Here is a 26,417-nt window from a genome sequence, read left to right on the forward strand (position 1 = left end):
AGTAGATAGTCTAAGAATTTGCAAAATTATTATTAGGCAAATGAAACAAATATACATAAAAAATATATGCTGTCTCTTCAACTATCTGGGATTCTCTGGTGGCCCAGACGGTAAAGTGTCTCCCTGCAATGTGGGAGATCAGGGTTCGATCCCTGGGTTAGGAAGATTCCCTGGAGAAGGAAATGGCAACCCACTCCAGTACTCTTGCCTAGAAAATTCCATGGATGGAAGAACCTGGTGGAGTCCCTGGGGTTGCAAAGAGTCAGACATGACTGAGTGACTTCACTTTCTTTTCTTTTCTTTCTTTCTTTCAACTACTTAAACATTGTGTGAAAAGCATGCATTTAAAAGCACCTTCTTTTGTTGTTAAAGCATTTTTATTATGAAATATTTCCAGTCTACACAAAGGATAAAAAATAAATATCAAGATTATTACAGATAAAATGAAAGCCCTTTCTCAATAGCATTCTCCCCCCTTTGCCTCCAGATGGAGTCATTGTTGCTAACTGGTGTTTATCATTTCCATGTATGTCCACATTTAATATACAGCTCTGCGGTTTTACAATTTTATGTAGAATCATCCATATGCAACTCCAATTTGCTTCTTATCGTCAGGGTCAGGTTTTTGAGGTTTATCCGTGTTGGCTCAGGTGGTAACCCACTGGACTCTATTCTTAGAAAAGTAGGATACAATCATTATAACAGACCCATTTTGCTGTACAGCAGAAACTAACAAACACAACACTGTAAATCAACAATACTTCAAGTCAAGAATTAGTAAAATAAATAAAAATGTAAAAACCATTCTTGGCTGGCTGACTGTAAAAATTAAAGGCAGCTGGACAAATCTGGCCCACAAGCCAAAGTTTGCTGAACTGTGTTCTAATGAATCACAAAACTGAGCTTGATGACATACTTTTAAGCTTCACTTCTGTTAAATATGCTCAATATACTAAAAACTCTAGACTTGTTTTTGGATCCTGAGGTTAGATATCTCTACCTGGATATCAAAACAGAGACGTGTATTTGTAAGACAATAAAAATAATAATAGAGGGGGGAGATACAGCTGTCCCTCAGGATTCATGAGGCATTTGTTCCAGGACCTTTTGTGGACACTGGAATCCACAGATGCTCAGGTCCCTTATATAAAGTGTGGAAGTATTTCCATATAACCTACTCCATCCTCCCGTATACTTCAAATCACCTCTAGATTAATTATAATACCTGATACAATGTAAATGCTATGTAAACAGTTGTGGCACACAGCAGATTCCTGTTTTGCTTTTTGGAACTTTTTTTCCTAAATATTTTCAATCCAAGATTGGTTGAATTCCTGGATGTGGAACCTGTGGATATGGTGGGCCAACTGTGCTCACTCTATGAGAGAACAGGGGTTCGGACACCTGAGGGGACAATGGAACATTCCGTCCATTTCACACCCACTCAGGGCCCCCACACAGTGACTGTTCCGTTCACCTCTTTCCCTCTATCTGTCTATGTCTGTCTCTCCCTCTTTCCATCCTTCCAGTGTAAGTGTGGTAAATTAGTGTACATGAGATGATTCTGCTGTAATGCAGTGTCTAAGATCCAAAGCAAAGGCAGGCTCTATGTCCTATATCTCTGAGTTCTCCAAGAGAAATGTAATGTGAGCCCAAATGTCATTTTAAATGTTCTGGCAGGGGCTTCCATGGTGGCTCAGTTTTAAAGACTCCATCTGCCAATGCAGGAGACACGGGTTTGATCCCTGATCAGCAAGATCCCACATGCCGTGAAGCAATTAAGCCTGTGTGCCTCAGCTATTGAGCCTGTTCTCTAGAGCCTGGGAGCAGCAACCATTGAGGCCCAACACACCCTAGAGCCCTGCTCTGCAACAAGAGAAGCCACTGCAATGAGGATTGCACTCCTCATCTAGACAGTAGCCCCTGCTCACTGCAACTAGAGAAAAGCCCAGGCGGCAAAGACAACCCAGAACAACCAAAAATAAATAACTGTTCCGGTAGCCACATTTTAAAAAGTAAAAAGAAAAAGGTACTTTCAATAGCATATTTAACCTCATATGTCTAAAACAAACCTCATACATCTACAATATGATCATTTCAATATGTACTTAGTTTAAAAATGATCAGTGAAACAGTTCATAATTTTTCACACCAAGTATTCAAAATCTGATGTGCGTTTCACAGTTAGAGCACATGCTAATCTGTGCTACCCACATTTCAAAAGCTCAGCAGCCACCTGTGGCTGGGAGCTATTGTATTAGCACCAGTGTACCTTCAAAATCTGAGGGAAAACACACTGAGTAATCCTTCACTACGAACAAAGCTAGTGGAGGGGATGAAATTCCAGTGGAGCTGTTTCAAATCCTGAAAGATGATGCTGTCAAAGTGCTGCATTCAATATGCCAGCAAACTTGGAAAATTCAGCAGTGGCCACAGGGCTGGAAAAGGTCAGTTTTCATTCCAATCCCAAAGAAAGGCAGTGCCAAAGAATGCTCAAATTACCGCACAATTGCACTCATCTCACATCCTAGTAAAGTAATGCTCAAAATTCTCCAAGCCAGGCTTCAGCAATATGTGAACCGTGAACTTCCTAATGTTCAGGCTGGTTTTAGAAAAGGCAGAGGATGCACTGGGATGCTCCAGATGGATGGGATGGGGAGGGAGGTGGGAGGGGGCTTTAGGATGGCGAACATATGTACACCTGTGGCGGATTCATGTCAAGTATGGCAAAAACCACTACAATATTGTAAAGTAATAAGCCTCCAGTTTAAATAAAGTGAACAAAATTAAAAAAAAAGAAGAAAAGGCAGAGGAACCAGAGATCAAATTGCCAACATCCGCTGGATCATGGAAAAAGCAAGAGAGTTCCAGAAAAACATCTATTTCTGCTTTATTGACTATGCCAAAGCCTTTGACTGTGTGGGTCACAATAAACTGTGGAAAATTCTGAAAGAGATGGGAATACCAGACCACCTGACCTGCCTCTTGAGAAATCTGTATGCAGGTCAGGAAGCAACAGTTAGAACTGGACATGGAACAACAGGCTGGTTCCAAATAGGAAAAGGAGTACATCAAGGCTGTATATTGTCACCCTGCTTATTTAACTTCTATGCAGAGTACATCATGAGAAACGCTGGACTGGAAGAAACACAAGCTGGAATCAAGATTGCCAGGAGAAATATCAATAACCTCAGATATGCAGATGACACCACCCTTATGGCAGAAAGTGAAGAGGAACTAAAAAGCCTCTTGATGAAAGTGAAAGAGGAGAGTGAAAAAGTTGGCTTAAAGCTCAACATTCAGAGAACGAAGATCATGGTGTCTGGTCCCATCACTTCATGGGAAATAGACGGGGAAACAGGGGAAACAGTGGAAACAGTGTCAGACTTTATTTTTTGGGGCTTCAAAATCACTGCATATGGTGATTGCAGCCATGAAATTGAAAGACGCTTACTCCTTGGAAGAAAAGTTATGACCAACCTAGATAGCATATTGAAAAGCAGAGACATTACTTTGCCGACTAAAGTCCATCTAGTCAAGGCTATGGTTTTCCAGTAGTCATGTATGGATGTGAGAGTTGGGCTGTGAAGAAGGCTGAGTGCCAAAGAATTGATGCTTTTGAACTGTGGTGGTGGAGAAGCCTCTTGAGTCCCTTGGACTGCAAGGAGATCCAACCAGTCCATTCTGAAGGAGATCAGCCCTGGGATTTCTTTGGAAGGAATGATGCTAAAGCTGAAGCTCCAGTACTTTGGCCACCTCATACAAAGAGTTGACTCATTGGAAAAGACTCTGATGCTGGGAGGAATTGAGGGCAGGAGGAGAAGGGGACGACAGAGGATGAGATGGCTGGATGGCATCACTGACTTGATGGACGTGAGTCTGAGTGAACTCCGGGAGTTGGTGATGGACAGGGAGGCCTGGCGTGCTGCAATTCATGGGGTCGCAAAGAGTCAGACACCAGTGAGCGACTGAACTGAACTGAACTGAATCCGTGATGTATGGGTCTTCCTATCAGTGAGTGCACACTGTGAAGGTAACTTTGTATCTTTCCATGACACTAGAGGAAGAGTCTGCAGGGCTGCTGGAATGGCGAAGCAGAGGCAGCCCCAGCTTGGCTGGGGAGCCTGGTGGGAAGCTCCAGCCCTATAAACCCCTGACGTAACCTTAGGAAGCTCACTTAACTTCCTGACCTTTTGGGGCATCAGTTTTCCTCTCTCTAAAATGCAAAAGTAGACTAGAAACACTTTAAGGACCCTTGTAGCACTGAGAATACTGAGCTTTCCATTTCCCAAGGCCAGTGTTCCTTGGAGTAAGGACCTTGTTGGTCCTCTGCTGAAGGAATGGGCTGCTATCTGTATTCCCAACATAGAGCACCAGAGAGCCTTTCACTGGAAACTGACTCCTGCATGTCCCATAGAGTCAGAGCTTAAACCTTTGCTCTTTTAGAGGAACCATGATTCCTCCCGAGGCCAGGCTGGCACCATAGCAGTCCACAGTCAGAGAGAACCACAAACCAATTCCCTGGGTGGCATGGTCTGGGTGGTGCTTTATTTAGATGAATGCACACAGAGATGCTACAGTTCAGCCTGGCATATGATTACACGGTCTGGATGCCGTGTGGTCTTAGGGCAAGTCAAGAACACTGACTGTGAATCCCAGCTCGCACGAAATTTACTGTGCCCTGTCTCAATTTCCCTTTTTCTCAAAGTGGCAGCACAGCTGTCACATATCTTATGGGTATGACAGTTCTATCCAGATTCTCAAACCTGTTTTTAAAGAACCCCAAGTCTCTACTGTAAATGCCACAGAAATCCAAGCTTCAAAGTACATTCAGGCTGAAACCAGTTTTGAAGTCATGCCAGATCTCAGGTTTCACCTTCTTTTCTTCCTTGAAGATCCAGTGATACGAAGAAGATCAAGTAACCATGATTATTAGCCCAGGAGGGCCAAGGAAAAGGAAGAGAAAGCGTTAACTTTCATTTTATTCATCAAGGTCTTATTGAAAAAGAAGTGGATGAGTAGACGCCAGAAAGGAAGCTTGTTGGCTGTTAGTGGTTTCCATCCCTTTGGAGTTGGGCACCAAAGGGCTAGGCTCCCAATGATGGGCAGGAAGAAAAAGGAAGGCTTTTTTTTTTTTTTTAAGATTTTTTTTGTTAAATGTGGACCGCTTTTAAAGTTTTTATTGAATTTTGTTACAATATTGCTTCTACGTTTTGGGTTTGGCCCCGAGACATCTGGGGCTTCTCAGATGGCACTAGTGGTAAAGAATCCACCTGCCAATGCAGGAGACATGAGTTCCATCCCTGGGTTGGGAAGATCCCCTGGAGGAGGAAATGACAACCCACTCCAGTATTCTTGCCTGGAGAATCCCCTGGACAGAGGAGCCTAGCAGGCTACAGTCCATAGGGTCGCAGAGAGTTGGACACAACCGAAGCGACGTAGCCTGCATGCATGAGGCATCCATATCTTAGCTCTCCAGCCAGGTATCTAACCCGCACCCGCTGTACTGGAAGGTGAATTCTTGACCAATGGACCACCAAGGAAGCCCCAGGAAGGCTCTCTTTTTAATACCAATCGCTATCAGCAGTCAGGAGGGGAATTTTTCAGGGCATTCTGATTCTTGGCAAATTATCACTGGATATAAATCTAACTTTAATGCAGACCTACGCCCCCTACATTATCTCTTTAAAGAGACCATCACCACCAAAGCCCTGAAGGCTCATTCAAAAGCTACCTTTTCTGAGAGCTCATGTTCATGGGCCATTTTGGTTTGATCCTCTTGATGTGACATTTTCAGATTGCATTTTTAATTTCAAAGGTAATATAGAATTCAATTCAATAAGTCTTGAACACACATAAAAATCTGGTAAAAACTCAGATACTATAAAAGGGTATACAAGAAGAAGTAAATTTCATTCCATCCCAACCAGTGCCAATCTGTAACTAGTTTCCTGTGTATTATTTCAAAGCCATTCTATACACAAAATGTGTATTTTTTTCAGGCATTGAAAGTTGTATTTTTTTACTTTTAAAAATACTTAAGACAGAAAGGTAGAAACCTGTGGATTAAAAAAAGAAGAAAAAGAGGTCTGAGGTATAATTGTTTTAAATGCTGTGTTGATGTGTTGAGTTTAAAAATATTTTGATGTGTCCCAACGCACGGAAAACATGATGCTATGAATCATTCACTGCCCTGAGTGAACTGTCCAATATGATTATATATTTTTTTACTTGGCAAGGTCACCTTGACAAGTTTATATAACAATATACAGAAAACAAAAGTCACCAAATAAAGTGGAGTGAGCAGGGAGGGAGAGAGAGGACCAGAACACAGACTATTCAAGAACCACTTACATAAGAGGGGCCAAGAAGGGAAAGAGATGAGAGACTGGAGACATAGGTCAGCCAAACACTGGGCCAGGACCTTCCTAGAGGATCTTCTGCAACAGTGGACGTGATCACATTCTGCAACATCTGAGAGGGCAGCCACTGGTGCTACCGAGCACTTGAAGGGTGACTCGTGTGACCGAGGGACTGGATTGTTCATTTGAGTTTATATAGCCACATGGGTTAGCGGTCCCCAGCACAGACAGTGCACCATTCTTAGGAGGCATCAGTGAACACAGAGAGAAGGGAATGAAAAGAGGTGAGAAAGTAAAGGAGGGGAAAGTCAAAGCAGATGAGGAAAGAAGGAAGGCAAGGGACAAGAAGAAAGAAGCCGATGGGTCTTGCCAGAAGGGAAGGAGAAGGGAAGAGAATAAAAGGACAAGCAGAAGCGGGGGAAGAAGACGGAAAAAGAGTAAGAGGTGATGGAAAGGTAGACAGTTGAGAACAGTCTTAAGTGACAGTGAGTAACTTTGTGCCACCAGAAGTGCCCACTCACTGGCATTTATTCTGAGGTCTCGGCAATAGCACCACTGGAACAGACTCTGGGGCGTTAAATTCCAGGACAGCATCCTACCTGTGCTGACCTGGGAGGCCTAGGGGCCTCAACTCCCTAGTCTGCGAAGGGGAAGGGAGCAGAGGTCCAATACCCTAAGGACTTGTTCACCTTCACTGGTAAAATAAAATACTTGACTACAAGGAAAACCCACAGTTTTGATACACCACTAGGTGTCGCCATTAACCAAAATGAGTTTTAATTTTTTTTGACCTGCAAAATTTGGTGAAAGTTTTATCTTTGAATCTGTATCTGACCTATACAATGTATTTGGCTCTTTCCGAATTCTGTCACACAAAAAGCAAAACAGTTTGTGCTCTGGGAGTCCACTAAAGAGGGATACTCATTCTAATTTGGTTTGTTTTCCTTTCCAGTGAAAGCTCTCCTAAATGCCACAAGCATGGTATGTATGCACACACACATGCTCAGTCACTTGCTTGCTCATTCATTCATTCAACATTTACTGTGTGCCAAGAAGCGGTCTCATGTACAGCCATATAAGCTGTGCACTGCACAACTCGGGGCGGGGGGCAGAGGGGGAGCCGGTGTGGGGGATACTGTGCACATAGACCTCAATGTGAATGCCTGAAGTTGTTCAGACAGGAGGCTCTGCGAGATATTGGTTTAGGCTTGGGAACAAAACAAGGGTCCCTGCTTTTTGGTCCCTTCCTGTTTTCTCTCTTAGGAAAGAATCTTAGTCTAAAATCTTTGTAACTAGAAATATCTGTGTCCCATATACATTTTGAGAGTTAAACATACCACACGGAGGTTTATCCAGCCTCATAAACACTAAACTTTCATTCCTTTTCAGAAAAGTTATACCCCTCACTGAGCACATTTTACAACTAAAGCAATGTACTGAGAAAAATCAAAGCATGGCCTTCGATCTTGAGAAATTCAAGAAGAGGCTTGATCATACCTGAGATACAAAATAATATTCTTGAGATCTGCATATCTCAACTTGACCTTTGACTAGAAGAGGAGTAGCAGCAATTGAATGTGAACCTAGACACTAAGACTTCGAGATCTAATCTGGTTAGGCTTTCTTGTGAAATGTACCATTTAATTTTGCTGTGTCACAAACCACCTGGAACCTAACTGGCTTAAAATAGCAAACATATTATTTCTCATGATTCCATAAGTCATTTGAACAGTAATCTGATCTAGGCTGGTGTGGTGGATCTCTGAGGTCTGAAGGTGGCTCATCCGGAGCTGTCTGGTCTACTCACATCCCTGGAGATGGACAGGCTGGCTGGCCAAGGGGGACTCAGCTGGGATGACATCTCTGCCCTACGTGATCTCTCCTCCTCCAGCTTCACATGGTGGTCTCACCATGAAGGTCTCAGGATACCAAAGAGCAGGAAGAGAAGGCAAGCTTCAATATGTAAGCAGTTAATTTTTTAAATGAGTTAATTATTTCTGGCTGTGCTGGGTCTTTGTTGCTGTGCTCAGGCTTTCTCTAGTTGTGGCGAGTGGGGCATACTCTTTGCTGTGGTGTGCAGACTTATCGCAGTGGCTTCTCTTGTTATGGAGCATAGGCTCTGGGGCACATGGGCTTCAGAAGTTGCAGCACTGGGCTCAGTTCAGAAGTTGTGGCGCACAGGCTTACTTGCTCCACAGCATGTGGTATCTCAGTTCTTTGACCAGAGATTGAACCTGTGTCCCCTGAATTGGCAGGTGGATTCTTAACCACTGGACCACCACAGAAATCCCTGCGAGCACTTAAAATTTTCTGCTTGGGACATATTTGCTCTTGTTTTATCAGCCAAAGCAAGTTACATGGCCAAGCCTGAGTCAATGGGAAAGGTGTGATTCAATGGGGTGGATCCAAGAAGGCGTGAACAAACTGACAGCCATTGCTCCAACAGTCTACTGAAGAAAATCAACTTAATTTCTCTTTATCTCAGTTTTCACTAAAACAATAATAATGCTTTCTTTACCCGTTGTCCAGGAGTGCAAAAGGGATAAACACACAGAAGCTGCTATATATTATTCAAAAGAGGAATATAAACATTAATTTTACTTCAGTCTCTTCATTTACCTTTTTCATGTCTCCTCCATAAAATGACTAATCTTTCCCACTTATTGGAAACTCCTATTGAAAGGAAAGATACTATTTTCAAAGTAAATTTCCAATTATCTCATAATCTTTACCTGTAAATAGGTACGTTTCAAGGGCTGTGTGTAAAGATACCTACCTCATGGTGTTAAGTAGGAGCAGTATTCAGGAACAGAGACCCAGAAATGTCAGTCTGCATGCTAACTTCCACAACTGCCCCTCTGTGTTTTAGACTTCACAGGTACATTTCATTCTGAATAGCTGCTCAGCACTGCACAGGTTGAACACTTGTTAGTACAGCACTCAGGCAATTTATCAGATAGTATAGAGAATGACTAGGAGTTTACAGTGTTGCTTCTTCCTATTTGCATGTTGCTAAGTGTTACTCAAGGGAAAGACACCTCTGCAAATTCACATTCACTCCTACTGGCGCCAAGATTGGGCAAGAGCATTTCTTCACCCTGACAAATGACTCCTTTTTCATGTAATTTGTAACCTCTAGAATCTAATTTGATGAATAAAAATTTATGGAACGTCTGCTATGCATTAAGAACTGCTACAGAGATTGAGAAGAACAAAACAGAGTCTTTGTCCTTCTGGAGGTCACATCTAATGGAACATTAGATAATGAACAAAAACTATAGGGCACATCAGACGGAGAAGCACCATGGAGGGCACCGGGGCAGAAATGATACACCCCCATGCGATGAACTTGAGAAGACTTCGTAAGAACGACGAGTTGTTCTGAGTCTTGATGAATGAGTAGGATTGCTCAACATGGAGAAAGGATAAGAGTACTCTATGTATGGTCACCATATGATAAACAGATTGGGTTTAAAGTACACATGTTCAGGGAAAGGAAATCAGCCAGATGGTTTAAGTGTGGGATAAGTTGTGGTAAGTGGAAAAGGAGGCAAGACCAGCATGTCAGGACCTCTGAATGCTCTTGTTAAAGACCTTACAATGAGGGTCTTCAATGGCCTACGATTAAAGCATTCTCATGATCATAGTTATTTGAGAAATATTACTCTGGCTTCTGGATTCTGACAAAATGGCAATCCACTTTAGGCTACTGGCTATTTCCCTCAACCCAGCTTTGGGAGTGCCTCAGAAATGGGGCAGTTGTTGGATCTGAGCATCTAATGTAATAATCGTAAGAAACCTCTAGAAGGACAGAAATAGTTGGGTTCCAAGCTATGTGTGTCTGTGACTGCAATTTACAGAAGAGGAGGAAAGATGCCACAGGTGGGAAAGTTTCCATCTTGGGATCTTTTTTCCCCCTCGATATTTTCATGGACAGATTGTTGTCTAGTCCAACTCCACTACATGCCTATCCCAGCTCTACTATAAGACAAAACAAAGCAGAACCATTAGTCCTGCACCAGCAGAAGATGGAGTTTGTGGCTAAAAAGCTGGCTTAAAACTAAACAGTCAAAAAAAGAAAATCATGGCATCTGGTCCCATCACTTCATTGCCAATAGATGGGGGAACAATGGAAATAGTGACAGACTTTATTTTGGGGGGCTCCAAAATCACTGCAGATGGTAACTGCTGCCATGAAATTAAAAGGTGCTTGCTCCTTGGGAGAAAAGCTATGACCAATCTAGACAGCATATTCAAAAGCAGAGACATTACTTTCTCAACAAAGGTCAGTCTAGTCAAAGCTATGGTTTTTCCAGTAGTTAGGTATGGATATGAGAGTTAGACCGTAAAGAATGCTGAGCACCAAAGAATGGATGCTTTTGAACTGTGGTGTTCAAGAAGACTCTTGAGAGTCCCTGGGACTGCCAGGAGATCCAACCAGTCCCTCCTAAAGGAAATCAGTCCTGAATATTCATTGGAAGGACTGATGCTGAAGCTGAAAATCCAACATTTTGGCCACCTGATGCAAAGAACTGACTCATTAGAAAAGACTCTGATGCTAGGAAAGATTGAAGGCAGGAGGAGAAGGGGATGACAGAGGATGAGATGGTTGGATGGCATCACTGACTCAATGGACATAAGTTTGAGCAAGCTCCGGGAGATGATAAAGGACAGGGAAGCCTGGTGTGCTACAGTCCATGGGGTCACAAAGAGTCGGACATGATTGTGCAACTGAACTGAACTGAACCCATAGGGTCAGGAAGGAGATAACAGGTATGGACAGGCCCAAGTTCCCTCTAAGAACTGGAGCTGCCAGAACATAATAGAGTACTAAAAGTCTTGACCAGTGTGATGTGACCTGAAGACGCAGTAATAGGTGTAAGGATTTAAAAGGAAGTGACAAAGGTATGCTTATTTTACATGGATGACTTACATGGAAAACCTCACAGAGTTAATAGAAAAACTTTTAGAACTACTACTTATTGTCTGTGAGGATATCAGGAACAAGATCTCCTTACAAAGATCAGCAGCATTCCTCTATGTCAGTAATATTCAACCAGAAAATATAATAGAAAATAAGACACTTTTTGCAAGAGCAACAAAGCTATTAAGTACCTAAAAATTAGTATATTTGGGAAAAACCATATATCCAGAGAAAACCATACTTTGAAAATGTACACGGACCCTGGTGTTCATTACAGCACTATTTACAACAGCCAAGACATGCAAGCAACCTAAATGCTCATCAAAGACAATGGACTTTTGTTCTTGTTTAGTCTCTAAGTAGTGTCCAACTCTTCTGCAACCCCATGTACTGTTGCCCACCAGGCTCCTCTATCCATGGGATTTCCCAGATAAGAATACTGGAGTGGGTTCCCATTTCCTTCTCCAGGGGATCTTCCTGACCCAGGAAATGAACCTATGTCTCCCGCATTGGCAGGCAGATTCTTTACCACTGAACCACCTAGGAAGCCCACAGTGGAATATTACTCAGCCATAAAAAAGAATGCAATAGTGCCATTTGTAGTAACATGGATGGGTCTAGAGATTACCATACTAAGTGAAGTAAGTCAGAGAGCGACAAATATCATATGATATCACTTATATGCACAATTTTAAAAAATGATACAAATAAACTTATTTATAAACAAAAATAGACTCATAAATTTAGAAAACCAAATCATGATTACAAAAGGGGAAAGGTAGGGGGAAGGATAAATTAGAAGGTTGGGCTTAACATATACACATCTCCATATATAAAATAATTAACAAGGACCTACTGTGTAGCACAGGGAACTCTACTCGATACTCTATAATAACCTATATGGGGAAAGAATCCGAAAAAGAATTCATATATGAATGACTAAATCACTTTGCTGTACACCTGAAATTAATACAACATTGTAAATCAACTATACTCCAATATTAAATAATTTTTTTTCAATATAAAGCACTTAAAATTAACATAAAAGCTCAAAATAAATTTTTGGAGAGAAATGTAAAATTATTAAAGTTCATAATATAAGACTTGAATAGACAAAGAGGTATGCCATGGTGGTGAGCAAGACTCCTTAACATGTAAAGATATCAATGCTTCCAAAGTTAATCTAGAAATTCAAGGCAATTTCAACACACTTCCAGCAAATATTCTGAGGGAATAAAAAAAGCATATTCAAAAATATACATGGAAAAATAAAACCAAAGTCTGCAATTGAGCTGACTTTGAGAAAAGAATAAAGGGAAAGGACTTGCCCCACTCTGCTCCACTGCCGCGTAATAAAACACTGTAGTCTCTGTGCTTGTGCTCAGTTGCGTCCAACTCTTTGTGATGCCATGAACTGTAGCCCGTCAGGCTCCTCTGTCTACGGGATTTCCCAGGTAAGAATACCGGAGTGGGTTGCTAATTCCTCCTCCAGGGGATGTGTCTGACCCAGGGATCAAACTCAAGTCCCTGCATCTCCTGCATTGCAGGCAAATTCTTTACAACTGAGCCCAGGACACTAGAGTACTGCTGCAAAACCATGCAAATAGACCAAGGGCCAGAGAGTGTTCAGAGACGTATGTGTGCGTGCTTATGCATTTGGATGTGAGTGTACCTGATGTATGGAAAAGAACACACCACAAACCACGGGGGACAGGATAGGCTGCTTAGTAGATAGTGCGGGGAAAACTGGTTCACTTGATGGAGAAAAATTCCTAACACCATAAACAAAGGTAAACTTCAGAGACACTACAGATATGAATGTGAAAGGCAACCCTGCAAAACAGACAAGCAGAAATATTTACGGGAGAATATATCTATGATCTCAAAAATGGGGAAGGATTCTTTTAAAAAAAAAGGGGGGGGAGCCTAAAAAATACAACTATAAGCCAAGGAAAAAATTGAGGGATTTGACTATTTTAAGATTAACAATAATGATGGGTATCAATATCAACTGATGTGTGAAAAAGAGGAAGACAATGAGGAAAATGTGATATTGAGAAATTATTAATGATTTTTGTGAGTGATAGTAACACCATGATTATGTTTTAAATGAGGGAGTCCTGGGGTGGGGGAAACTATGAATGCTCATAGAATTAGATATATCTCAAGAAGATTATGCTAAACAAAAGCCACCACACATAAAAGATATATATTTTATGACCCTATAGACAAAATTCTTATAAAGTCTGAATAATCTATAGTGACATACGCAGCTCACTGGCTCTTGGGCGGTGGGGTGATCAGTACTACAGGCTGAGGAATTAGAAAGGGGCACAAGAAGTCTTTGGGGGCACTAGAAGTGTTCTTTATCTTAATTATGATGATTTCAAGGATATAAACATATGTCAAAGCTTCTCAAATTAAGACACTTTAAATATGTACAGTTTACGGTATATCAAGTGTATCTCAATAAAGTTGTCAAAATGTAAAAATTATTTTTACAAAGGAAGTCCTTTTTAAAAGAGAGATATGTAAATAATATAATACAATGGTTCCCCTGGATTTGCAGCATCGGTATGACCTGGAAACTTCTGGAAATACAAATTTTCAGCCTCACCCCAGGCCTGCTGAGTCAGAAACTCCAGGGGTGGGGCTCAGCAATCTGCTTTAACAAGGCCCCCGGGGGATTCCACTGCTCACTCCAGTTTGACAACCACTTAAATAACGTGCGTGTATGCTTAGTGTCTCAGCCACATCTGACTCTGCAACCCCATAGACTACAGCCCACCAGGTTCCTCTGGCCAGGGAATCTTCCAGGCAAGAATACTGGCGCGGGTTCATCTTGTCAGAATAACCTGGGGAAGGGTGATAGTTGGTGCAGAAATGTATGAAACCAACTGGATCATGAGTTGATCATTGCTGGAACTGGGGTGATGGCTACCTGGGGGCTCATTACAACCATCCTCTACTGTTATATACATTTGGTAGTTTCCCATAATAACCGTTTTCAAAACTCCAAAGTGATTTTCCCCAGTGCCCCTTTACTGCTCTCCCTCACTCCCCTTGGTCCCTTCTCTCCAGCTCTCCTGTCTCTGGAACATTCTCTCTTGATCTCAGAACTCGGCACCCTCCTGTTCTCCTCAGGTGCCTCAAGGTTCCCCAACCCTCGGGGCTCCTTTTGCTCTTGCCCTCTCTCCCTGTCCTCCCAGCTAACGTTTTGAAGTGACTCATTCCTTACCATCAGTCACCACTTCTCTCAAAGTTCTTTTGCGCACTCCAGTTTCTGTCCACTCTCTCTGGGTGCAGAACCAGATTTCTCGGAAGCACTGAGGACTCTGTCTTGCCCAGGATCTTTTCTCTGCACTTGCCACATGTGATCTTATTGCTGCTTTCAGCGGCATCATTGAGACCCTCTTCTCCTGTGAAAGTCTGTTGCTTCTTTTCTTTCTCTTAGAAAAACAAGATGCTTGCCCCTTTAAATTTAAAAAAAAAAATTTAACTTGACTGTTTTAATGTGTAACAGAATTGCTGATTTAAAAAAATCCAAATAATACAGTAGTGTAACAAGCACCACTGTTATCTTGTTTCCTGGGACACTATAATTTATTTCCTACTACCCTGGGGATCCCTCTGTGGGGTCTGAGTTCATTCCTCTTTGGTCTCTGCCTCAGCTTCCCTGGGAAAGCACTCACTCTATGGAGCTGGAAGACTGCTGCCCATTGATTCTTGAGACTGAAAGATAGAGAAAGACTAAGGGAAAGGAGTAGATGAAACAGAGGAGAGAGCAAGACAGAGCCAGAGTAAATATGAGAAGGATGGCTGACAGCCACCTGGAAGCAAGAAGAGAAATGAAATGCTCCTCGTAGATGTCCAGCTGAGACTCCCCAATCCATTTTTTACTGAACATCTTTGTTTTCAGTCATGGCTCTTGGCCTCTTTGGGGATTCCCAGGTGGCACAGGAACCCCTGCCAATGTAGGAGATATAAGAGAGGCAGCTTTGATTCTTGGGTCGGGAAGATCCCCTGGAGGAGGGCATGGCAACCCACTCCAGTATTCTTGCCTGGAGAATCCCATGGACAGAGGAGCCTGGCTGGCTATAGTCCACAGGGTTGCAAAGAGTTGGACAAAACTGAAATGACTTGGTGCACGCACTTGGGCTCTTTGAGGAGCTCTGAGGCCCAGAAGCTTCGTTTCTTCAGAGGAACTAGTGATAAGACAGTGCTCAGCATATAAAGTTAGAATGAAGACTCATTATCACGCATGTGGCCACTTCCGCCCTCAGCTGTGAACCTGGATCATCCTAAGGGTTCACTGCCCCCGACCCGACCAGCACTCTGTGTGCATTCACAAACTTGTCCCCAAAGACATCAAGCTGCTTACTTACTGACAATCTACCCACTGTCATATTTACCTGATTTGCTCAAACTGTATTCTTATTGCTCTCCAAGGAGTTTCCTGAAAGTCATTCAAGAAACTTGACTCCCTGTTTCAAATTGCTAGCCTTGCCAGGCTTCATGACTTAGTGAAACTCTACTTAAGATGTTTGTGATGTTACACACTTTTAAGGCTATGCAGAAATGTGGAAAAATCCTTACGACCCACTGTTAGTTTCCCGAAAAAGTAGCACACAAAAAACAGTGTATTAACTTGGTAGTAACTCGGTAAATATTTTTTGTTGACATGGACAGGAATAAAAATGGAAGATACAAGAATGACATTATTGTTGGGTAGGACTGAGTAGTGGGAATTCTTCTCCTTTATGAACTCCTTCTACATAGCTTTGTATATAAAACTCACCTAGCTGAGATGTTTCCCTGTGCTAGTTCAATGCTGAAAGTTCTGTTTCCAGGGCTCTGATCAGTGTCATGTGGCAGCCTGAATGGGAGAGGAGTTTGGGGGAGAATGGATACATGTATATGTATGGCCCAGTCCCTTTGTTGTTCACCCGAAACTACATTGTTAATCAGCTATACCCCAGTAGAAAATAAAATGTTTAAATTTTTTTTTAAAGTTCTGTTTCCAGGGAACTTTAAAGGGAAGGGAGTGGGACAAGATAGGTATAAAGTAAATAAGCTACAAGGATATATTGTACAGCACAGGGAATACAGTATTTTATAGCAACTTTAAATGGAGCACTGAATTAGCATGTCATACACCTGAAACTGATATAATATTGCAACTAAATTGTACTTCAGTTTAAAAAAGAAGTTCTGTTTCCAGTCTTGGCTGGCATGCTTTGTACAGCACCAGATTCTCTGTGTGGAGTCAACACAAGCAAACCCTGTTGCTCAGCCCCCAGGTGAAAGCCCTCGGTACCATCTTTCACTTCCCTGCATCTCCCCCTTTGTTCAGATAACGGCTACGAGTTCGAACTCTTCCAGAACTTTTCTCTGCCCTCTTCCCCACTTCTTGGCATTTTTCTCCTGCTGACAGCTAGTTATATGAGACCTATTATGATGGGATTTCTCCTACCCAAGATCTCTGAACTGATTTCTTTCCTGTGAACTGGGCCTGCGTCAACTTGTTTGTTCTGTCAGAGGAGGAATAAGCCCTGGGTTCCTTCTTATCACAGACATGTCTGATGCCTCCACTAAAAACCACCAACCAACTCAATGGTTACAGGTATCAATACACTTTATAATTTTGGAGTATAGTATCCTTCCTAAACCTTGCAAAAAGAATTTTACAAATCCTCATTGGAATTAAGTGCTACAATCTCTATGATAAAAGCAGAATGACTGAGGTATTGGAGCTATTTCCCCTTCCCATGCCCCCAGGGAAAACAGAAGTTGAAGAGTATGCCTGAGTTTTAATTTTCTGATTCTTTGAATACCCTTTAAGGACTCTCTGTATCCTGTCCTCATTTCTACCACCCACGAAACCGTGGCAAGTCGAGAAAATAGATAGGCAATATCAAAGAGAAGTTTTGCATATGTGTTAAAAAAGAAAACTAGGATGTAGATATAACTAATCTAGTTATAATTTATTCCACTACAAAGTGAGCTCCAAACTCTTATTTCAAGGATGGGGAGGGAGACGGGCATGAAGAAGCAAGCTCTGGGTATGTGTATGTATAACTGAACCACTTTGCTGTACATCTGAGACCAACACAATAAATCAAGAATAGTCCAATATCAAATAAAAATTTTAAAAACGAAGCTATTAACAGCTCCATAGGTAAGACTTCTTAACTCATCTCAGTGGGTTTGCTATGCAGCCGCTCCCCAAGGAAGTATCTTTTATTCGCTGGCTGCCTGCCTGCCCTGCTGGTCACCAGATACACCTGCGCCTCTTCTCAGAGCTAGACAGAAAGCTGGATCCTTGACAGAGCTGACCTCTGGCCACAGAGGCGACCCGACCTGAGAGGTCTGTGAGGATGCTCACTGGCCTTCGTCTGTCCAGGCCATGCAGCTGACAGTGCTAGGGGCACCGGGCTTCCAGCCTCCTGAGGACTTCATCAGGCACTGCAACTGAGATAAGAAGGCTGAGGGGCAGAAGGATCACCCCACGTGTTCCAGCACCCCATAACCAGGGAGACGAGTGCAAACTGAAATGCAAGCGTCTGGGGGGCGCTGGCCAGTCTTCTTTGAAAGGAACTGAAATGAGGGATCAGATCATACATTCCTGCCATTGCACAGAAGTAGAGCATCCAAACAAGAGGAAATTGCCAGTTTACGCTGATAGAATGTGGCATCTCTGAACTCAAGAATACCCCCCAGCCCCAAGAGTCTGGTGATAGGGCATTTCCTGTGGACATGCGGTTCAGGTCTACTGAGTTAGGAGGCATCATTGCTTCAGCAGGAAGACTGGCTTGTTATGACAAAAGCTACATTCTTTGAGAGGCCAATGTGTAGAACTGCAGGGAGTGATACTTGGAAATCACTCATTCTTTCTTAGGGTTCATGAATTTGGGGTGATTGCTCAAACCAGAGAAGCTGATAGGGTTGTCCAAACTAGAAACTATGGGATGAAATAGTCTTCCCCTTCAGCCAGTCAAGACCTTTCTACAGCAGAGAACCACTAACATATCTACACAGTGCTTATTATGAGCCACTGAGCTAAGTTCTCCACATGCCTAGCTCATAATATTTATTCCTTCCTCCTGCTCTTTGGGATATATTCTATGGCCTTCATCTTTAAAAAAGTAGAAGACTGAGACTCAGAGAGGTTAAGTGACTTGCTCAAATTCACAAAGGAAGTGAGTGGTGGAGCTGAGTCTCAAAGCCCAGGTTCATGAGATGCCAAAGTTCTTTCCCCTCCACCATTTGGTCTCCCTAACCATCAGTGAAGTTGTCAGAATTGATACGAGGACTGTTTGCTTTATGGAGGTATCTGTGCGCTTGCTGGAATGTGGTCTGTGACTGCATTTTGGTTTAAAACACAGAGAGGAGAGAGGACAGTGCTGCAGACTGAGAGCAAGAACAGGATCTGGACCAAACCTCTGAGCTTAGAGAAGAGTGGGTCTAACCAGACAACGTGAAAGGAGAGATGGGTATGAGAAACCTTAAGCTATTATAGTCTAATGATATCTCCTAAGCAGTCTTGGCGTCAACTAACCATGGCTTTCAGAATAATTCCCCTGGAAAGAGATAACACATATTGCGCCAAGGTTTATTTTCACTTAAAATGCAAGCTTCCTTATTATATAGGCTTTTGATTTATCATCATTTTTATCAGTCACACAGAGTGCTTTATAAAAGTCCCAGCAGAAAAAAAAGAAAAAAAAGTCCTGGTGAGAAGCCATTATTCCCTATTCGACAGAAGCAGCAGTTGGGAGTCCATGGACAAATAATTGGACCAGAGTCACTAGTTACCATGGTAATTGGTGGCAGGGGCTGGGTAAGAACTTATGGCCCCTTGTTGGAATCCAGATTTCAGTTTAAGTTAGTGAACCAAGGCTGAGATCAAGACAACTTCCTTTTGTTTCAAGTCCACACTCAGGAGTATCTTATATATGTCAGATGCTTTTGTTTTCCAACGTACTTTCCCATATGTGGTCTCATTCTACATCCATCAACTTGGCTGGGCTTAGACATTCTTATTTCAACTTACAGGTCAGAAAACTAAGGCACATACTGGGCTAGAGACTTGCTAAGGGCCCAGAGCTGGTTCCTGGCAGAGTCAAGAGTCTGGCTTTCTTTTCTGTGGGTCACATTGCCCTCCACCTGATCCTGCCTGAAACTGAGCGTGGCAGCTAGGGTTCATACAGAGGTTATGACTCTAAGCCACAGCTGCAAAAGTGAAAACAAAGATGTGAAGAAAGTGGCAAAAGTGATTGCATTTTCAAAGGCCTGGACACTTGTACTGGGATCAACGGGTCCATGCACACCTTGGCTTTTGTTCCCTCAGCCAACGCCCAGGCCAAGCATTCTCTTAGCCTTTTCCTTCCTTTCTTCCTTTCCTCTACCTCACCTTCCCTCCACACTCCCTTTACCTGGTCAAAGCAGAGCTCATTAATATAACAAAGAATTACATGGTTGGGCTCATAGTCTCCTTTGCTAGAGAACTTATTGAATCAAAGCTCTGTGGTCTCAGGTTCCTCATATCCCATTTGGGCAGACGCTCTATGCAGTGATCAGAGTGCAGGGTCCCTCAGCATCCCTCCCCACAGTACTTGGGGAGAAGGATACAGTCGGGTCCTGGGCAGAGCATCATGTGATTGCTAGAAGTGGCTCATTGTACCCTAGATCAACAAAACACAATCACAGCATCTAGAATCCACATCTCAGAGGGACCCAGAAATACAGCATCCTCATTTGAGGCATTTGTTACCGCAGCCATGGAAAATGCTTGCCTGGGCCTTGGAGACAGATTGTTGTTGCCATTCAGTTGCTAAGCCATACCTGACTCTGGGACCCCATGGACTACAGCACGCCAGGCTTCCCTGTCCTTCACTATCTCCTAGAGTTTGCTCAAACTCAAGTCTATTGAGTTGGCAATGCTATCCAACCATCTTATCTTCTGCTGCCCTCTTGCCTTAAATCTTTCTAGAAAATTATCTGGTTGAAAATTCAGTCTCTGTTACTCAAACCTTGTGAACCTATGCAAGGCAACCTATTCCAAGCCTCATGTGTCTCTTCCATGATATAGCAAACGTAACACTAATCTCCATGGGTTGATGTAAGAATAAACTGTCTGGCAAACAGTAGGCACTCAATAAATGTTAGATCTCCTCCCACCAGCCTTTTGCCCCATCCAAAGGGGCGTTCCTCATTGACTGACACTATCTGAAGAATGAATTCTCACCTTAAGAAATAAAAATCTCTGCACTCTAATCTTTATGCCTGAAAAGCCAATGGTTAGCTTGTGTAAGGGGCAAATACTGCCAGACAGCACCAGCTTTGAGAAAGAAGAGCCCGGCATTAGCTGTGCATTTCAGAGGCTTTAGGAACTCACTGAATCTCACCCTTACACAGATGACGTCGTCCCTCACAGCCCCAGGACAGAGTAGGACTCTTCTTCTGATTATACATCAAGCTTATTATCATCCTTTTGGGTTGGCCAAAACGTTTGTTTGGGGTCAGCCAACCCAATAATTACATTAATATTTATGACATGGTTTCTGTTTACACATTCTCTGAGCAAGGACTATGCCTAGCACAGTGCCTGGCACATAAAGGGTGAATGAATGGATGAAGTTGCCACCCACTTTATCTCATTTCAGCCATATATCAGTACTGTCGATGACCCTGGGGCCGAGATGACAATCTGTACTTTGGAGATGAGGATACTGAAGTTCAGAGAAGTTGGGCCACTGTCAAGGCCATCCATTAAGTGGTGGGGCAGACACTGCAGTCCAGAACTCTTGACAGAAAATCTGCTATACGTTTCCTCCACTCCTCTGCCCTTTGACTCATCAGCCTCACCCTCCTGTTGATACACACATAGTGAGATTTGAGAGAAGCTCTGCTCCGTGGAACCTTCCATCTGGGCATGTCATTTGTTGGCCTGGTGCTATCTCTTGAGCACTGGGCATTACCTTAATACTTAATGGATTAAGGTAGCACTTTCTAGCCTAATCCATTGAGTAATGGGCTATTTATCGACTGACAACAGCCGCATCTGCTGCTGGCAAGGCAAATCCATACAGGTTCAGTTGCCCAGGGCCCAGGAAGCCTCCAGCAGGGAGGGTTCCCAGAGTTGGGGTCTAAAGCTGGCTAGGTTTGTGCTGTTTGCTGAGGTATGGGAGGGAGAGGCTTGATATTCAGCTTCAATGTTTCAGAAGTTTGATCATTTCATTCATTTCTGTTTACTTTCCCTCCCTGTGATAGCAGAAGACTAAAAATTAAAAAAAAAAAACACCCCACTCTTGTAGGTCAATTACACTTCAAACAAACAAACCCATAGAAAAAGAGGTCAGATTTCTGGTTATTGGAGGTAGAGGGGCGGGGGAATTGGATGAAGGCAGTCAAAAGGTATAAATTTCCAGTTAAAAGCCTAATTAGGGCTTCCCAGGTGGCACTAGTGGTAATGAACCTGCCTGCTGATGCAGGAGACATGAGAGATGGGAGTTTGATTCCTGGGCTGGGAAGATCCCCTGGAGGAGGGCATGGCAACCCACTTCAGGATTCTTGCCTGGAGAATCGCATGGACAGAGGAGGTTGACGGGCTACAGACCAGAGGGTCGCAAAAAGTCAGACACAACTGAAGCGACTTGGCATGCACGCATATAAATCTAAGTTATGCTGAATTGATTTGTAGTGCTTCTTACGTCTACTATATCCTTCTACTTCTCTGTATATTCAACTAATTTTTGAGAGTTTGATGTTGAAACTCCAACTAAAAATCTTAATTTATCTACTAAAAAAATAATTGTAATATATAGTGGAACTATATGTAACCTTGTTCTGTATTTTCCAAGTCTCCTGTTATATTTTTATAATAATAGGGATGTAAGGGACAAATCTAACACTGCTGTATGTTATATATGAAAGTTGTTAGGGTAAGTCGTAAGAGTTCTCATCAGAAGGAAAGAAAATTTCCTTTTTTTCTTTTGTTTTGTACATATATCAGACAATGGATGTTCACTAAACTTATTGTGGAAATCATTTCATGATGTAACTGAAATCATTAGGCTGTATACCTTAAAATTATACAGTGCTATGTATCAATTATATCTCAATAAAACTAGAAAGAAAAAAACAAAGCACTTAGAACAATTGGGTCTCTGTTTATATTCTCAATCCTCTTTTAATTGCTATCTATTCTTTACCAATTAACCAGATCTTTGATCTAGCTCTGCAATAAACGTTCCAACCCTCTCCTTTCTCTCCATCAAACTCAGTTCACAACATTCTGTTAAATCCATCCCCTTTTTAAACTTCTCCATCTCTGGGGATCCTTGGGGAATGCTTAGAGATGCATGCTCAAGAAGAAACTGGACTTACTGTTTAGCCAGACAGAATGGAATGGGAGTAACAAAATGTGTGTGCCCGACCCAGCTTCCTTTGAACTAGTAGTGAAATGTGGGGTGAGTGATTTCACTTCCATGGTGTGCATTTCTGAACCTGCAGCAGCTCCTCCCCAACCTCTGGTGTTTCTCTAGTGCACTTCATTTTGTAAAGCCCTTGATGACGAATCAGAGACACGAATGTCTTAAGAAGGATAGTGAAACGCTCACTCACCACCCTAGAGGTGTGGCTCTTGATCAAGAGCTATAAGCAGAAAAGGTCATCCCTAAGTCTACGGTGGTTTGAAAGTGCTTGTAACAAGACTGTCTTTGTAACAACTTCCTCAACAAGACTTCATAGCCCTTTATTAACCCAAACAATGGCTGAGCAGATATGAACAGAACAGTAGCACCCCTTGAAATGTGGGTGGCATGTGCTTCCTGTGGCTTCAGCAGAAAAGCTGGTCTGTCGTTCCAAAACTACCACGGACAAGCAGCTTCATCAGTCATTGAGGCCAGCCTGAGAGCCCACCTGGACTGAGATCAGCACAGACCAGAGGGGTGAGGGCTGGTCAGGCAACTGTGGCCAAGAGAAGAGTGTAGGATGATTCAGGTCACAAAACCAGGGGTCCTGTACCAGGGCTGGGGGTGGGCACGCTTCAGCAGACCATGTGATTTGAACAATGCCTGTGGGCGGCAGGGAGCCAAGAGAATAGGCAGAGTCACTGAGCAGGAAGGAAACAGAGCCAAACCACCGGGACCAGACACAGTCAGAGGACCCACGGAAGCCAGAAGCACCAATAACAAGACTGGTGGTGGGAGCAGCAAGTGGCAGTCACAGCAGCAGGAAAATTCAGTGCACGCCAGAGGCAGTAAGTTAGTAAGACCTTTGACTTAACGACTGAACATGGACTAAATACAAAGGGGATCAGACAACAAGTATCAGCATGTGACTAGATGCAGACCTGGATTTGATCCCTGAGTAGGGAAGATTTCTGGAGAAGGAAATGGCAACCCATGCTAGTATTCCTGCCTGAGAATCCCATGAACAGAGGAGCCTGGCAGGCTACAGTCCATGGGGTCCCAAAGAGTCAGACACAAGTGAGCAACTAACTTTAACACACACTGTATATATATACATATATTTATTTATTTAAAAGAATACAGACATGCGAGGCAAGTGGACAAAAATGAGCAACAGGGGCTGATAATACGCACTGAAAACGACACCAACATTAATCTGAGCCAAAAGGCAAAATGCCTGGTACAGAGTCTTGCACTGAGTGACCTGCATGCTAAGTCGCTTCAGTCAGATCCAACTCTTTGTGACCCTTGGGACAGGAGCCCGCCAGGTTCCTCTGTCCATGGGATTCTCCAGGCAAGAATACAGGAGTGGGTTGCCATTCCCTCCTCCAGGGGATCTTTCCAACCCAGGGATCGAACCAGCATCTCTAATGTCTCCCACACTGGTAGGCGGGCTCTTTACCACTAGCGCCACTTGGGAAATCAAGTAGGAGCTCAAGAAATCATGCAAGTCCCTTTCTTTCATCCAAGTGCCCAGAAAAGAGACCCCCTCCTTCCTCCCCAGCTTCCTAGAAAAAGATTGATATTATGAACTAGTTAAGAGCTTTGCCTACTTACCTGCTCTGAAGTGAAAGTCTAATTGCTTAGCCAAGCTGTTCATTTCTTCTTTTTACCTACATATCTATTTCTATTTCACAGCACACCCTCAACCCCATGCTATTTACCTGTTAATTTCTTTGCATCTATATTTCAAAGGTAAGACCTTTTCAGGACCTTTCTGTGAACTGACTGTACAGTCCACAGAAATTCTGAATTTGAATGCAGCCCATCCTTCCTAATCCATAGGTGTCTCGTCCAGTCCGTAAGGTGTGCCCAGTCCAGGCAAGCACACGATGGGGGCACAGGAGTCTCTGTCCCAGACTGGTATTGTACTTAGGGGGCTTCTCATTGAGGCAATGACGGCCCAAGGTCGTGGCCACTGAAGCGCGTCCCTGGACGCACCCCTCCCCACTGGGTCCAGGCAGGCGTATCTCTCCCCCGCCCGCCTGCGGCTTCCACGGAGAACTGGGTTCCGCGCCAGCCCCGGCTCAAGGAGCGCCCGGGCCACTGCCCCGCGGAGAGCGGCTGAAGTCAGGGTTACAACTCACCTTGGAACTGGGGCGCCAGACCTCCCCTAGGCAGGGCGTTCTCCCCCCCACCCGATGACATCATCTGTTTGGGGCTGAGTCGCTCCATAAAATCAGCCCTCGGGAAGCCAGGAGCCCAAAGAACAGAGGTGCTGGCCGTGACGCCCGGCTGCGCGCACAAGGTCCGGGTGAGCGCCCCGCCAGCCCCAGCGCCCGAGCCAGAGGGCGAGGAGGAGCTCAGCCGCCCGCAGCCCGCGCTCTCCGCCCGCGCCGGGAGCCGCCCGAAGATGCCTCTCCGCAGCCTGCACGCGGCGGCCGTGCTCCTGCTCGTGGTCTTAAAGGAACAGCCTTCCAGCCCAGCCCCGCTCAATGGTAAAGTTTCTTCTGCCTCTTCTTTCCGAACAATCCCGAGCGCTCAGCCACACCTGGGCAGAAGGAGTCCTCACGCGGCTCGTTAAAGTAAAATCATTTGCGGGGAGCGGGGAAGGACCTGCAGGGTCTCCCACAGTACGTTTTTACGAAGGATGCTTCATTTTCCTTTGGAATGGAGGATCCGTTCTGGTTTCGCAGGGTGGGCGGGGTAGTCGGGAAGCGGTTTGCCGGACATTGTCCTCGCATCAAAATCCGTTTGTGCCTTCTCGGAGTACACCCTCCAACACCCACTCGCAGCGCTGGAGAGGTGGCTTGGGAATTTGCTAACCCGAGGAGGAGAAACAGAACCAGGATGTAAAATATTGTGCCCCGATCCACGTGCAGGCAGCCGAATAGTGTCTGGGGTGTTCCTGAGCAGCCTCTCTACCAGGGAGGGTTCGCACAGTGGTGGGTGCTTTCCTTTGGAGGAGACTCTTTACCATTAAGTTTTACCTCCAAGTCAAAGAGATGATGCATCTCATCCTAATCATTGTTTTTCTCCAGAAGAGCTTTACTACTCTGAAGTTGTACGTGTGTGTGCGCGACGTGCCCTCAGACAAGCATGCATAACCTTATTTCTGACTGTAGTTAGTTAGGGCTTTGGACCCTGAAGGGCTGAGGCTGGTGGTGCCCAGCCAGTAGCAGGAGATGGTAGAGGGGCTTGGGTCAGGGAGGCGAGTTGTAGCCAGCAACTATAGTGTTAGTTGCTCAGTTGTGTCCCATTTTTTGGGACCCCGTGGACTGTAGCCCCCCAGGCTTCTCTGTTCATGGAATTCTAAAGGCAAGAATACTGGAGTGGGTTGCCATACCCTCCTTGAGGGGATCAAACCTGGCTCTCCTGTGTGTCGTGCATTGTAGGCAGATCCTTACCCTCTGAGCCATCAGGGAAGCCCGTGGCCAGCCAGCAGCTAAGGTGAGGGCTTCTGCCTGGGTCTCCACAGCTGGGCAAGCCCTTTTCTGGAGGAGCAGATGGTGACTTACAGAAACTTCCTGAGTAACAGATGGTGCCTAGTGCCCTTGACAGAGTTTGCCCCGAGTGTTTGTACGGACATTTGTAGGTGCAACCATTCCTGCTGCTGCTGCTAACGTCCAACTCTGTGCGACCCCATAGACGGCAGCCTACTAGGCTCCTCTGTCCATGGGAGTTTCCAGGCAAGAGTACTGGAGTGGGTGGCTATTA

General features: G+C 44.0%; 2 protein-coding genes across 8 annotated transcripts in view; one reads left to right on the forward strand and one right to left on the reverse strand.

Annotated features, from left to right (window-relative positions):
• The window catches only part of USP3 (ubiquitin specific peptidase 3), a 236,728-nt gene extending 211,639 nt beyond the window's left edge, over positions 1–25,089 (reverse strand). For 2 of the 4 annotated variants that reach the window (XM_060417834.1, XM_042252354.1), the window contains exon 1: positions 24,848–25,089. Coding sequence is in view for 1 of the 4 variants with exons in the window: in XM_042252353.1 (XP_042108287.1) it covers positions 14,525–14,527 (3 nt within the window). In the remaining 3 variants the exon portion in view is untranslated. Of the gene's footprint in view, positions 1–14,524; positions 14,760–24,847 lie in introns of all 4 variants that reach the window. The other 2 variants (XM_042252353.1, XM_060417836.1) reach the window with 2 other exon arrangements.
• CA12 (carbonic anhydrase 12) overlaps positions 24,965–26,417 on the forward strand; it is a 62,683-nt gene continuing 61,230 nt past the window's right edge. For all 4 annotated transcript variants that reach the window (XM_027971767.3, XM_015096993.4, XM_012181394.5 and 1 more), the window contains exon 1: positions 24,965–25,198. In XM_027971767.3, the coding sequence (XP_027827568.1) occupies positions 25,114–25,198 (85 nt within the window). In that variant the 5' untranslated portion in view covers positions 24,965–25,113. The remainder of the gene's footprint in view (positions 25,199–26,417) is intronic.

This window comes from Ovis aries, chromosome 7, assembly GCF_016772045.2.
Source record: "Ovis aries strain OAR_USU_Benz2616 breed Rambouillet chromosome 7, ARS-UI_Ramb_v3.0, whole genome shotgun sequence".
NCBI classification, from domain to species: Eukaryota; Metazoa; Chordata; class Mammalia; order Artiodactyla; family Bovidae; genus Ovis; species Ovis aries.